The sequence below is a fragment of the Artemia sp. Qi Xiang Cuo genome, chromosome 1 (genome assembly GCF_049724085.1).
Source record: "Artemia sp. Qi Xiang Cuo chromosome 1, ASM4972408v1, whole genome shotgun sequence".
Taxonomy (NCBI): Eukaryota; Metazoa; Arthropoda; class Branchiopoda; order Anostraca; family Artemiidae; genus Artemia; species Artemia sp. Qi Xiang Cuo.
Window position 1 is genome coordinate 41806018 of NC_142794.1, and position 15993 is coordinate 41822010.

Consider the following 15993-nt stretch of genomic DNA (forward strand, 5'->3'; position numbering starts at 1 on the left):
CTCATAAAGATGCTCATCGGTGAGTGGAGATCTATATCTTGATTTTATTAAGTTCAAATTTGAAAACAATGATTCGCATAAATATCTCGAACCGAAAAATAATTCAGTTTTATATGCCGCTTTTTTCAACAATGGGAACTTTTCTCTATCCACTGCATTCCAAAAGTCCTCTGACATCAAGGCTTTTAGCGAAATACCATTCTTAAGGTCCAAAATTTGTAACTCTAGTTCTTCTGTCTTACCTTGAACAAAATCTGCAATACATGTGGCTATTTCCACAACATTTATTTGGCAAGCAAAAGGATTGATACAGAAGGAAACTATTGGCTCAATATGTTTAAACGGCAAAAATGTCTCTTCAAACTATTTTTTTAACAATATATATATATATATATATATATATATATATATATATATATATATATATATATATATATATATATATATATATATATATATATATATATATATATATATATATATATATATATATATATATATATATATATATATATATATATATATATATATACATATATATACATATATACATATATATATATATATATATATATATATATATATATATATATATATATATATATATATATATACTACTATATATATATACATATATATATACATATATATATACATACATATACGCATATATATGCACTCGTATATGTGTGTGTGTGTGTGTGTGTGTGTGTGTGTGCTCATGCTCATATGTATATATATATATATATATATATATATATATATATATATATATATGTATATATATATATATATATATATATATATATATATATATATATATATATATATATACTACTAACAACCCAACGCAGCACCAAGCCACCTGAGGTCAACAGAGCTACGCACGCTCCCCCTCCATCCCAATCTTTTCAAAGCCTCTCTTTTTACAAAGCCTCCCTTTACCTGAGTAAACAAATTCTTTATCATCTAATTTCAGGCTTCCTGCTCGTGGCATACGAGTTTCTGAAACCCCTAATAAGTCCAGTTCAAATCGTCTGAATCTGTCAGTCAAAATGTTGATACGATGGTCATTTTTTAACGTCGTAACATTTCCAAGTTCAAATTTTCATGTTCTTTGAATCATTGAAATTATTTTCGCTTCAGGAAAAGCAATGATTCCAGATACAAGTGCAGGACGGGGATCACATATCTTCTCAAGTCTACGCCCAAGTGCTTAAGCCGGCTTAGAACTGGACAGCAAGAAGTCCCTTGAACCTCCATGAACGGAGGCTTTGTGCAATCTTGGGCCCATCTTGGCCACAACATGGTTTTCAGCACTTGGCAATGCTCTTCTGTCGACGTGAGTTGAAATCCTTGACAGACAATCTCAAGCATATTACCTCGGACTAATTATACATTCACAACTACAAATATTATGCTACTACGGGGAGGCAGCCCATAGTAGATAAATTAGCTAGGAAGAGGTTATTTTTCTTTCAAAAATCAAATCGAATAAAAAATAATGAATCATAAATGGTTAAATTTTCTAGGCTTTAGCTTGGTGCCCTTGGGAAACTTTCAAGTTAGCAAGCGGTGGAATGAATGCAGAAGATACTTCAGTGAAAATTACGGATGTTGATAAGGGAACTGTAGTTGAAACTTTTGAGACAGGAGGACCGGTAATATATTTAATCTCCTTATTTACTTTCATATATGACAAATGAATTAAGGATATATTGTCAGGTAAATTTGTATCAGTTCACTCCTGTAATCTGCAGGTTTGGGGTCTCTTTAAAACTTTATACTTTATACTAAGTTAAACTAAGTTAATAAGCTAAATTTTCCAATCTCTCTTTACGCTTCACAAAAACATTATGTTAATTTATTTAGAATAAGAAAGCGATAATAAGACTTAAAAAATATATTTATATCATTATAAGACTGCCAAATAGCCTATAGTAGTGGGTCCCATACGGAGAGCACTCCCCCCCCTTCCCCCGCCACCCCCGTCCCCTCTGATAGACCCAAAATAAACAAAACTATAGAATTTTGCAATTTTCTTGTAAATGTATCACTTTTGTTGCGGAATGCCCTTTTTAAATGACCCAAAAATTGGAGGGCAACTAGGCCCCTCTCACGCTCGGGGTAAGGGGTTGCGTGGGAGGATCTTTCCATTGAAGAATTTTTCATGGGGGAAGGAAATTTTCTATGAAGTGAAGGGGCGCCAGTTTTCCCAGCATTATTTAAAAAAGGATCAGAAATTAAATTTATAAAAAAACAAGTACTCTCAACTGAAAGTAAAAGGCAACATCAAAACATAAAACGAATAGAAATTATTACGTATATGAGGGAGTTCGCCCCCTAGCCAATACCTCGCTCTTTACGCTTAAGTTTTTTTAGTGCTTTCAAAACATTTATTTATTCTAATTAAACGGCCTTTGTGATTCAGGGGTCATTCTTTAAAAATTGGAACAAAATTATAACTTTAGCGTAAAGAGCAAGGTATTGACTAGGGGGCGAACCCCCTCATATACGTAATCATTTCGGTTCATTTTAAGTTTTAATCTTGTTCTTTTCTTTCAGTTGACAAGACTTTTTTTTGTATTTAATCAAATGAAGAACCTAAGGTTCGCGTTACTAAATTGGTCAGATAATCCATTCCTATTTTACTTCTTTTCAGCTACATTTATCTAGAATTTCGTTTATCTATCTAACTATCTAACCATTCTGCATTTCTGTTCGTATCTGCAGTTATGTACTGATTCTGTATTTATCAATTCCTGTGACCATTCTTCCTTGTAAAATTTTTTTAACTTTAGGTTGTATCAGTAATATGGAATGAAGAATACAAAGAAATCTCTACAGCCCTTCTTAATGGTAACAATACAATAAAACTATGGAAAGCCTTTGATTTTTCACTAGTCGGAGCCCTTGGTTGTCCTTCTGGTAAATATGAGCTGGTTTATCGTATTATTGCAGTGGCAGTTCTGGCCTCTCTTGCGTCCGGGGCAAAATCTCGATTAGCTCCCTCCCCCTGTCTCTTAGATATTTTCAGACCAAATTTTTGTGAATTTTTCATTTATTACGAAATTTTCCAATTATTTTAAATCTGACTGTTCTTACTTTAGCGTCAGCAAAATTATTAATTATCCCATCTCAATTGATTGCTTCTAATTCTTGGGATTCCATGCTCGTTAACACTAAATCATCTAGTTGCTCTTGGCCCATAGTCGATCTGAAGTACGTTAATATTGATTTGAGTTTACTAATACACGACTCATTACCGGCCACCGACACTGCTATTTAATAGGCAACTCTTTTATTTAAGCAACTTTAACAATATTCAGTAGGCAACTCTTACATTTAAGAAGACCCCTTCATCTCCGTTTTGCACAATTAATTCTAACAAGCATTAGAATTAATTAAATTCGGTACGCTTAGTTTTATTTTCAAGGAGTAGTGATGAAGATATGGAAAAAATTAAAATTCTGGTTTCAATTTGCTTATACTTGCTGCCAACAACGCCATCTAGTTTATTTTAATAAAATAAAATTTTCAAAATTACAAAATGACTATCATAATGAAAGGGTCGGTACATGTAGCTGATTTCGGAAACCGATTTCAGCATCAGTGGATAAACGATAGCGGTAAGAAAAATTTGTTGAAGGAAAAATTTATTGCGCGACAATTTTCAAAACAAAATATCATGGACACATATTGTGTCCATGATTCATGGTCAACTGGTCAACTGGATCATGGTCAGTTGACCAAAAAATCATGGTCAACTGGAGTCCATTAATGGTTGCATGATTTATCTCAGCTTAGTTCTCAGTTTAGTTCTCAGCTCAGTAGCGGGGTATTTCACCACATACATCTCTGGCTGACTATTTATTTGTATCCCTATTTTTTTGTGATAATCATGATGAAAATCGGCGCTGATTTTGTAAATCGGCGCCAAAAACTAGAAAAATTTTGAAGCTTAAATCGACGCCGATTTTTTTTTTAATCGGAGCTGATTTGGAAATCAGTTCCCGAAATCAGCTACGTGTGCCCAGCCCTTTAGATTATTTATTTGAAATTTTTCTCTCCTAAAATTTCTGCACTCGCGGCAAGTGCCCGCTCTGTCCTGCTTGAAACCGCCTCTGTATGATTGTCTGTGCTAGATTACTATTTAAGGACCAAAGTAGATATTTCTACTATTTTGGTTCCCAGAAAAGAACTATATATCAGCTTTGTTGGGATACATAAGGCACTGTCGAGTTTGGATGAGCCATGTAATACTATAACATTTGACAATAAGTGTAAGGAAATATTTATCTAAGGACTGCAAAAGCGTCTAATTAAATTTTAAAAGAATATCTAATTAAAAAGAATAATTTAAATAGCATGGATTAATAAGAGTTCATAAATTACTTTCTAACTACCGTACTGCATTCCTATCCCATTTTTTTTTTTTACAATTACCCTTTTGAGACCCAGTGTTTGGCTTTGACGTTTGTACGCTAAGTAAAAACAGGAATTTGAGTCAATTTTGTGCCACATTCCACAAATTTGCAAACTTGAAAATTGGAAATTGTGTATTTTGACCAAAATGACAGGCAACCAGTGCATGCGGGCTCCACTTTCCCAAAATTTGATCGACGGTTTATTCAAGCACTGTAGTTTCAAATTTAATGAAATTATATTCCACTAAACCGAATATTAACAATTATAAATACAATTAAGCACACATAACATTATTTGTTAATCATATTTGTTACCCAATGCAGACCTTAGAAACTGAGAACTGCTGCTGCAATTTTAGCCCCACACTTACAGATTCACATGGGTTTGAGCTAATGGAAGAGTTAAGTTCCTCGAGCATTCCACTTCATATAGAAAAAGATGCACTTAGGCACAAACTGTCCAGTTTTCTGTGGAATCCTCTGTGCAAACTTGAGGGATTTCACCCTGCCTCCTCTCTGTTAGCTGGTACACCATTACTTGTCTAAAGATCAATACTGTTCTATAATATTATGGTCCCATTATAACCCCAATCCCTTCAGATATTTGCGCAGTACTTCTTCGTAGCTTGTGTCAATAAAATAAGGTGCTTATTGCTTCCGTGAATATCAAAGACGTATCAAGAATTAAAGACCGTTTGTTTCAAAGCTTTCGTTATCCCTAGACATTCAAGTCGTTAGTAGCGACCAATAAATTCCTGCAAATCTGCTTGCAAAAGGGACTATTTGCACCAACACCAATTCCCGTACTTTTCGGGGAATTTTTAACAAAAAAAAGTCCACGTCAATACCAGAAAAACAAATTAGCCATTGTTATCTTTAGGTTCAGTTGACGGATTTTCTCAGCCTATCTCAACATTTTCGGTCAACACACTTGAACTTGAACACTTGAACACAATTGAACATTTCGTATTAAACACAAGACTTGGCTTAATCACAAAAAAAGTGCCACCTGGTTTAGGATTTTTTATACATTTTGAGCAAACTCGTATTTTAAAATAATGAGGGTCACCCTTCCCATGGTTCTAAAAAGCTTGGGAAATCTTCTTTAATGTTTTTGCCATTCTAACAAAAGTCTGTTGGTTACTATTTGGTCAAGAATTTGTTTCTACTATGAGTTGAAAACTAGCTAACAGAAATTTTTTACTAACAATTGTTAGTTAATTTTTAGGCAAATTGAAACATTGTTCCTGAAAACTCTTGGGTTTTGGATGTGAGGTTCCCAAAAAAAAATCAAAGTATAAAAATTAAACTTTCAAATTTTTTTACTTAAAAAATAGCTCTTGACAACTTTTTATGTTCTAAAACCTGAATTATTTTTGAACTTTCTACACTTCTTTTGAAATATTGAAGGCTACGCTAATTTTTTTTATATATTCTTAGGTTTTGATTTTTAGATTCATGGCAAATCATATGTTTCTGCGAAATGTTTATAAGAATTTTTTCTGGACTCTTGAGCTAATTGAAAATTATCAGCAATTGGGATGGTTTAAGTAGGTCTATAAAATTGGTGTTTCCTAAGATTTTTGAAAAACTTTGTTCATGGCTATAGTAACAATTCGAAAATATAATGAGTTGTTAAAAAAATATAAATAAAAGAATATATATAACACAAATAAAAAAGCAAACAGTTGAAGTTATAACTATACCTTTTCGGGATTTCCTTAAAATATCCAACCAAAGACTGTTTCCTTAAGACTGGTTCCCCATCAAACCTGTTGATGTCTGCTAACTATTCTTGAAGTGTTTTTTTTTTTGTCTAAGTCTCCATTTTTGTTTACGTCAATGCCACTTATAAAACATTATTTTTTGTAAGTTATTTATAGAATAATTACTATATTATATACCGGTTCTGACGTCATTTTCGAAAAAAAATAAACTTTGCTGATGTATTTGCAATTTGTTGCACGCTCTGTAAAATTATAGAGATCTTGAATTAGAATTACCTACTGACAAACAAAATCATGCAGTTATAGTATTACGCATTGAAAAAAAGAGTGTCAAGCAGAATCTATTACTATGGCTCAAAGTGGACTGGTTGAAATCCACTCAGTATACACACCCAGTGGTATAAATTCACGTAAGTTTTCTTCTGGGGGGAGGAGTATTTATATTTCAAAATCCGAGGGAGGGGATAAACTCTTCATTTTCAATTTTTCCAGCAAAAACACCAGAACGCGGATTTTAAAATGAAAACACCCCCAAAAAGGTACATTTAAATTTTAGGGTAAAGGGAAAGAAAAATGTAGCTAATATGTATGCCCCCATCTTTCCTGAATTGACGTAACTGTGTTCACTATAGAGATATAACTAGTTTTTGAAGCCGTTTAAACTGACATTAGTTAAAATATCTGACATAACTTAAGAATAAGCAAATGCAAAAAGCCCGTTTTACAATTGTGGGTCTTTACAAAATAGCATTTAGTGGCTCTCTTGGCTTTTTAGGCAAGGCAACTTTGCGGTCGATAAATTTATTCTCCTTCGAGGAGTACATCGTATCCTTGAACCCAAAAGAGCTTAAGAGTTATCTGGACACTTCAAGGTTTATAGTTTTATAGATTGAAGTTTGTTTCAGGATCTGGTAAGCTGTAGCTAACAATGAAAAAATAAAACTTGAAGGTTTAAATACCAAAACAAACACAAGTTTATACATTTTTTGAGCCAACTGGTCAATAACCCATGATTCGGTCGAAATCACCATTAGTACCAATATCGGCCAATATTGCCAACTAATCAATATCTCTGCTAAATATCACCCAGAAAAATGCGATATATTCGATTGATAGTCTTTGCGTTATATGCAACATTATGTTCACTCTTCTTTTGTTTCACTTTCAAGTCTTACATGTAAAGGTCATAAATCCCTTGAAATAAATCCTACATATAATCCTGTATATATCCTACAAATATATAGACTTGACCGTATCACATTTCATTGTATTTTCTTTCAATTTTGCAATAGATAGGTGATCTCAGAGAGAAAGCGGAATATGTTTTCTATGATTCTAGCTTTGGTATGTCTGGCTAAGTTTATGTGGAACTCTCTTGAGTAGATCTTTCCTCAATAAGTAAAGGCTGAATATTTTTTTTCTTGAAATTAGAACAGGCTGTAGGAATTGGTATTTTCTGTATGACAGCTTTTGTTCTCTTCTTTTTGTATATCCAAATTACTTAAAAAATATGCAAACTGAAGATTTATACCAAAATGCCAAAAAATAAAATAATAATAGTAAAAAATGCACTGTGCTTAGTTTTGGCGTGGTTGCAGGATTTTTTCAAGGGATTGAACTTTGTATAATCAAAAAAAAAAGTATAGATATTTTCTAGTAGGGGTAGGGGGAATCGATGTCACTCTACTTTTTGCTCGATACAGTTTCCCTCTTTGGTCTGTAGACCCTTACAAAAAGAAAACAAAAGCAGATGAAGTGGGTATGACTGAAAAATGAGAACTTATTGTAATATTGAGTACAGTTTTACTAAGTAACATTTAGTTTAGAGCTTTCTCAAAGAATAGCGTTACCATTCTTCACAACTCCTTTACTTTCTTTTTTGTACCTCCAATTTTATAACAAATTTGTTGAGATTATACAACCATGGCGTTGCCTTTATCTAGTAAAAACAAGTTCTTCAGTATTCTTCTTTTTAGCTGAGTAATATCACTTACATACATATCTGTTACGAATATTATAATATTATTTAATCTCTTACCAATTTCCTGCAATTTGCTATAAGTACTTTACATAACTATACATCCTAATGTCAATTTGTTTACCATTGACCTGCTATTTTAATGCTTTTGAGCAACACGATATTGAACTGACCAACACAATTGAGGCTATTATATTTTTCTAGCTCATCAAGATAAGATAATTTCAACTGTCCAGAACTGGAATGGAACCAGTATTGCTTCCATATCGTATGATGAAACAATTTGTATTTGGAAGTGCTGGCCAAAGTTTTCGAAAAAGCAAAACCAAGAAATTAGATCTCCGATAGCTCTCACCTTGCGATGAAAAAAAATGTACATTGATATTTTTTTTTTCTATGGCTAATAAATAAGAAGATTATGAAATCTGGATATATTCAGTGAGTTGGCCAAATTTTCACTTTTAGATTAATAATTGAGAAGTGACCGAGTCATCACCCCCATTTAGCCCTCAGTTTTATATATTTTGAGTAAGCTTTTGATTCAGTCAATAGAAGAGCTTTAACGGAGGTCCTTTCCTTGTGTGGTTTACCAGATAAATATACTAAAGTGATTAGTGCCATGTACGAGAATAATTTTGATGTGGCTACGGTAGGAAATGAGGTTAGTAGCTGGTTTTGTATTGAATAAGGAGTTAAGCAGGGTTTCATTATGTCACCAATTATAGGAGTCGTTTTGATGGGCTTTGTACTAAGGAGCACCTCACAATCTATGAAAGAGCAAGGGATTCAAATGGGGAAGTAAATGTCTCCTAGAATAAAACTACGATGACAATTTGAGCGCCCTAGTTGAAAATATTAATAAAATAAATTAATTTTTGGTGGTTTGGAGAGTTCAGTGTGCAAGATTAAGTTTTAAAATTACTATTAACAAGACTAAAGGAGGCTCTAGACCGGGGGGGGCAGACCAGGGCTAGACCAGGTGATGCTAGGAAACGAGAAGATTGATCAAGTGGACAAGTACCCCTTTTTACACCCTCCCTGGAAGTCCTAGCCATCTCAACCTTATTACAACCCTAGAAAGTGGGATTGAACCACATTTTGTGCACAGCTTACTGTTTGAAATACGGTTAGCCAGACGGGTAACCAAAACAGGCCGTAAACAAATTTCTCTGGAAAATATGTTGTAAATCCTCCTCTGTCTTTCAGAGCACCTACTTTCCAGAATCATGCTTGACACTTTGTCAACACTGTAGCTTCCAATATTCTAATCTTTGTTCAGAGACTTAACTTCCTATTCTTCCAAACTTAATCCAACGGTGAAAAAGCACCGTGGGTCTTGGCTATTTTACTTTTAACATCTTCACTGAATTCACTGTCTGTACTAATGATACTTCCTAGGTAAGAGAAGCTGTCCACTTGATTGATATTCTTGTTCCGTAGCATCACCTTTCCCCTTCACTTATTACCAGTCTTAGCGACTTAGTTTTCTAAATATTTATTTTAAAGCCTGTTCTTGCATCCTGACCTCTCAAAACCAAAAGAATATCTAGCCTCTTCAATTTGTTAGAGGTAAATTTTTCTAGGACGAATCTTTTGCCTTGGACCCACGTTTATCAAAGTATAGGTCACAATGCTGCAACAGGCTCTAGAAAATTCTTGCCGGATCACAAATAAATTGAAAAAACGCAGACATTTTTTTCATTTCTTTTTTTTTATTTGTTTGTGCATTAGCTTGAAACTAGGTATATCGGCAAAGTGTGTATTTGTACTCCTTCGTGCAGCTTTGCCCACACATCATGCAGCTAACGTTAAGCTCTCCTGTGGTATCATCGCTGAAAAAAATAAATTTCAAAGTCTACTCTGTTTAAAACAGTTTTTAATAAATATAATTGTTAATTTTTTAATTTTTATTCTTCTTTTATATTATTATTTTAAGGTATCTTGTACGAAATGATAAAACAAATAGCTATATTCTTAATATTGGAAAAGTTTTATTAAAGAGCTTTAAAGCCCCTCGGGGGGCTTCAGTCCCTTTCCATTTTGGAAGTATTGCGCAGACAGTTACAATGTTTATATTGTTCATATTACTATGGTTAAGGTAGGAAATGAGGTTAGTAGCTGGTTTCGTACTGAATCAGGAGTTAAGCAGGGTTTCGTTATATTACCAATTATAGGAATCGTTTTTATGGGCTTTGTCCTATGGAGCACCTTGTAATCAATGGGAGAGCAAGGGATTCAAATTGGGATGTAAATGTCTCCTATACTAAGATTACGATGATAATTTGAGCATCCTGGATGAAAATGTTAGCAAAATATATGATTTTTTGGAGGTTTTGAGAGTTCAGGGTGCATGAATAGGTTTTAAAATTAATTTTAAGAAAACTAAGTTGCTATGACTGGGAATAAGCGAAGGTGAAATGATGCTAGGGAACGAGAAAACCAATCAAGTGGACAGCTTCTCTTACCTAGGCAGTATCATAGGCAGCGCAATCGCGCTGCCTAAGTCAAAACAATGTTGGCACAATGTATTATTTATTTTTTTGTTTTTGGTTTTTGGTTTTTCCATACCAGGGCACTTCGTATCGAAGGAGTTGTCGTAGAAACTTCAAAAAGTGCTCAATCGATTGGAAATTGGAGTGGCTACTGCCCTTTTTTAATAGTCGAAAGTGATTGGAGGGCAACTAGCCCCCTCCCCCCGCCCATCATTCCCCAAACACATCCAATCAAAATTTTGAGATAGCCATTTTATTCAGCGTAGTTGATTTCCAGATACAAAATATATTTTTGAGGAGGACACTCCCTCACAACCCTCAGAGCAAGGGTTTTAAGTTATGCCCTGGGGCATATAAGAACGATTTTGGTACTAGACCCCGGCACCGCGCCGATGACAGAAGACCGGCAGCAACGGGGCACAAACAGCGCGCCGCCGCCGCGCCACCGGTAAGATGTCGGCGGTGCGCCGCCGGCGCGATCAATGTTGACCGCAAACATTAATGTTTTCATCAGTATTTCTCAAATCACAGGTTAAATTTACAACAGATTCGAGCCTATTCATGCGTTTAAAAATTAACAAGTCGCTGGCTGGAAACTGGTCTTCTTCGTTCTTCATCAAGAGAAGTAGATATCTGGTAGAAACGAAATGGCTGTGGCGTTTCAGAACCCTTGCATAATACGAGTAGTTGAAGTATCTATTAGCTATGCATTCTTAACATAAATAATTATCAAAATTAGAAGCTTTTTTTCATCGAGCGTTATTGCATAGAAAACTTCAAATACCATATCACAAAATTCGTCAGTTATCTGAATAAGAACTTTGATTATAACTTTCAACTTAGAAGCTTAATTTTTTCATAATGCCCTTTGCCTATATCCGTTTTGTCACCTTTAAAACAGTTGAAATGGGTGACTTTGATATTGATTGTTTTTTTTTTTTTGCTCTTTTGAATTCCCAAAAACCTTCTTATATTAAAAACTAATTTTTAATAACAATTTAAAAAAAATGCATTCAAAAGTTTTTTTTTTACTTCTTTATAGAATATATGTCATGTAGGCTAAGGCTGAACTGCTGCTTTATTATTGCTTTTGGCTGCTCTTTTGAATATTATTCATTTTTTCTTTTGGGGATTCATTCCAAATTATAAACTCATAGATACCTAATATCGGTCAAATTCTAAACTGCATCTAAAAGGATTAAATTTATCAAATTGAAAAATACATGATGAACACTTCACATGAGAACACTTCAATTACAATGAAACAAAAAAAACTTAGTGGTTTATTCGGTATGAAGAAAATGAAGTGCCAGCTATTTTCTTTGGTAAAAAATGAAAAGCTCATCCGTTTTAAATGTAATTAAATGAAATAATAGGCAGACTGAAGTAGCTCCAGGAAGATGTTGAGATTTTCTTCCTAGGTCGTCACTTTTAATCCAAGCAAAATGTTAGGACACTTAGTATCAGTTATTGAGTTTAAGCTTTGATTTCCAAATGCTCACAAAAATTACCAAATTTAAGAAAATCGCAACAATAAGTCACCTGTGGTCAAAATACTCAAAGACTCCTCTTTGATCCCCACCCAGGCTCAAAGCTTCTGCTATGATCATATCCATGGAAATCTACAAAGAGTTTCTTTTTAAAATAGATTTCAAGCGTAGTTAGGGGTATTTAGCCTTTTTTGCTTTTCTTCAAAGTTTGGAAAAAAGTGTTATACTATTCGAAATGTTACATTTGTTATATTTTTGTGCATATTTTTGTAATCATTTGTGGGGTGATCGAATTTTTTAAACCACTGTAGATACGTAAGAACTTTGCACATCTAGTACCCTAAGGTCATAATACTGTCAAAGACTCCTCCTTAACCTCCCAAATTGAAAGCTTTTATTATGACCTGGCCTTTTAATGTAACTTGGGCGCTGGACCAAGGGCACCATTGTCACTCGAGCGCAATGTTAGGTGGGGATGTCGATATCGCTTTCGTCACACCAATTCGTTTTAGTGTGAATCTGCGTGGTACTTATAAATGAATATTTTCAAATTAAACCCATTTCTTCAAAAATAAACTAAGATGGTTTGAATACATGTACTTTGTCCTCTCCGGGCAAAAAAAACGTTCAAGTGTTGCATAAAGTACAACCATAAGAAACCTTACTAGTGTGTGTAAACAATTCAAGTTTTTGGAGCATCTTATTTCAATAAAAAAAAATCGAGGTAATCTTACTTTCATATAATAAATCCCTATGCCCTCGCCCCTCTGGATACCATCTTGATAGGATACCGTCTCTGCTATAAATAAAAAAATAATTAACTTATCGGCATCCCTGCTTAAGAAAAAGTCGAGGTATTGTTATTTAAATATGATAGCTCACTACCCCCCCCCCTTTGGATACCACCCTGATAGATGGCGTCTCTGCTTTAAATTAAAAAAAAAATACGTTTTGGCATTCCTGCTTTCAATAAAAAAAATTTCGAGATATTTCATTTTACAAAATTCATTTAAATGTAATACCTCCCGACCCCCCCCCCCCCTCTGGATACCACCTTGATAGGATACCGTCTCAGCTTTACATTAAAAAAATAATTTACTTAATAATTAACTAGGTCATTATATGGTTCAAAAAAACGCGCGAAATAACGTTAAACAGCTTAGTGTTCCTTGATAAAAAAATTGAGGGTATGAGTAAAGGGGTACAAAGACAACAACAAAAATGTCGAAATTATTCAGATATACCTCAAACTATTGGAAAACTCAGTTATGGATCTGCCCTGGCATTCAATAAGATCCAAAGAAACTAATGAAAAGGGAGCACACACAAAAGCCAAATTAGACCAGTAGCCTATGAGAAATTGCAAAATACCCACGACAATGAACAAGTCCCAATAGGGGCCCTGGGTCTATCAAAATACTTCAGTGGTTTTCCAGGGAATTTGATATCATTTTCTTCTGTCTCCACTTTAAATAAAAAATAATTATCTTTTTGGCATCCCTGCTTTCAACAAAAAAATTAGGTATTATCATTTAAAAAGGATAGCACCTACCCCCTCCCCCTATAGGCAATAATTTACAATTTATTTATGAATCGTATTTTTGGGGTAGATTCCGAGATCCCGTTTCAATCTTTAATTCCCCAACCTTGTACATAGCTTAGTCTATAGCTAAATTTTCTCTCAATAGAAGTTTTTTTTTGGGGGGGAGGGTAAAAATGTTTCAGAAAGAAGATTGCATTTTCTATCAGGCGTTCAACAATTGAGTATTAAACATAAAGAAAATTTTATCTAAAAACAGCAAAAGAAAAACAAATCTGCAAACTTACAATTCAGCTGTAAAAACAATCTGTCGGCTGTTAATTTCAAAATCCAACTGAAGGCTGAAGCTGTATAGTAGTGAATGCGTTCTATAATTCTATTCAACTTGAAAATAAAATTCTTGACTACAAGTGATGTAAGAAATAGTGGTTGGGAAACTGCATTCGAAATGATTTAAACTCATTTCATAAAGACGATACTTTTTTGTCAACAAATGAAGAACTGTGTATATTGCAATATTTGCAATTGCATATTGCAGCTGTCTGGTTTTTATGCAAAGTAACAAAAGAGACGAAAATTAACGAACAAGAGAGTAGTGAAGAATTATGGTATGCAAAGTAATATTTGACAGGAAAAGTAACTGCTTTTAAATCGCTAGCGGTGGCACCGTGATTGCGTGATTTTCGGGGTTCGGGGAACCAAAATTTTTTTTCGGGGTGACGCATAGATTTTCGTTGAAATACCCGAAAATTCGGGGGTAGTGCAAGCCCTGCTTGATTTCTAATCAGGAAATCAAAATACTAAACCACACGAGAAGGAAAAGCTCCGACTTTGCGGTTGACGCAATAAAGAATTGCCGCAAAATTAATTTAAAGTCAACCGAACAACGCCACCACTACCGGCCGTGGCGCGCCTGTGGCGTTGCGACACTGCAGTGGCAATTGACCGGGCCTCTCGTCAGCGGCGTTCGGTCGATCCGCCGGCGTCGGCGCCGGGATCTCGTTTGCAAATGAGCCCTGTATTATTGCACAATGTATTATTTATTATTTTTTTCCTTTAGAGCAGGGAACTTCGTATCGAAGAAGTTGTCGTAGAAACTTCAAAAGGGCTCATTCAATTGGAAATTGAAAGGGCTAGGGCCCATTTTAATAGTCGAAAGTGAGTGGAGAGTGATTAACCCCCTTCTCACGCCCACCATTCCTCCAAACACATCCAATCAAAGTTTTCAGATAGCCATTTTGTTCAACGTAGTAGAAAGTTCAGGAAATTAGGTCTTTGAGAATGACATCCCCTCCAGCCCTCAGGGCAAGGGTTGTAAGTTATTCCCTGGAGGCATATAAGGATTTTATTGAAAGTATTGTCGTAGAAACTTCAGAAGGGCTCATTTGATCGGAAATTGAAAGCACTAGTGCCATTTTTAATATTAGAAAGTGATTGGAGAGTGACCAACGCCCCTCTCACGCCCACCATTTCCCCAAACACATCCAATCAAAATTTTTAGATAGCCATTTTGTTTAGCATAGTTGAAAGTTCTGGAAATTAGGTCTTAGAGGATGACAACCACCCTAACAGCCCTTAGGGGAAGGGTTGTAATTTATGCCCTAGGGGTACATAAGGTGTTTATCGAAAGTGTTGTCGTTTCAAAAAGGGCTTATTCGATTGGAAATCGAAAGGCCTACTGTCCCTTTTAATAGTCGAAAGTGATTGGAAGGTTTGACATTTATTTAGTAAAGATCGATGTGGGTATAAAGTATTATTTTTTGTTATTGTTGTGTTAGACCAGACCACTTCGTATCGAATGAGTTGCCATGGGAATTTCGAAAAGGGCTCATTCTATTGAAAACAGAAAGGGTTGATGCCCTTTTTAATAGTCGAAAGTTATTGGAGGGCAACTAATCCCCCTCCCAGGCCCACCCTCCCATTTGCCCATTATGTTAAAAAACTAAATTTTACCTTAAGATTAAATCAAAATGCACTGTTTTAATCCTAATTCCCAATTAGGCATCTCAGCATTATCCCAAGAACGACTGAGGGTATTATGTTCAAAATTTTCGGGGCTACTTCTGCTCTTAAAATTTAACCAAATCAAAATGGCGTAAGTGTATCCAAGCTATCAAAGAAAGTAAATATATTTTTTTGCGAATGGTATCAAGTTTTCCATTTCAGGTCAACTAGAGAAGGTATGAAACTAAATTAAACACTACTATTTGTGTCTAGATTTTTAAAAGGGTGTATGTTGTTAAAAATTGCTGAAAATTTTTCTCCAGCATACAAATAGCAGGCCAAACTATAAAGTCTTAAGAAAACGAAAACATTTAAAGTATTATTTTCTTTTTCCC

At 34.5% G+C, this 15993-nt stretch overlaps 1 protein-coding gene across 1 annotated transcript; it reads left to right on the plus strand.

The window, feature by feature from the left end:
- Nucleotides 1–1536: 1536 nt before the first annotated feature.
- LOC148956328 (uncharacterized) lies at nucleotides 1537–8550 on the plus strand. The gene is made up of 3 exons (XM_089094968.1): nucleotides 1537–1661; nucleotides 2802–2928; nucleotides 8337–8550. Exons 1-3 carry the CDS (start codon nucleotides 1581–1583, stop codon nucleotides 8495–8497), a joined length of 369 nt encoding a protein of 122 aa, XP_088951094.1. The 5' UTR covers nucleotides 1537–1580; the 3' UTR covers nucleotides 8498–8550.
- The last annotated feature ends 7443 nt before the right edge of the window (nucleotides 8551–15993 follow it).

Coding starts and splice junctions, on each gene's coding strand:
- LOC148956328 (XM_089094968.1), top strand. CDS start 1,581: ATGAATGCAGAAGATACTTCAGTGAAAATTACGGATGTTGATAAGGGA. Junction 1,662..2,801: donor CTTTTGAGACAGGAGGACCG/GTAATATATTTA, acceptor TTTTAACTTTAG/GTTGTATCAGTAATATGGAA. Junction 2,929..8,336: donor AGCCCTTGGTTGTCCTTCTG/GTAAATATGAGC, acceptor ATATTTTTCTAG/CTCATCAAGATAAGATAATT.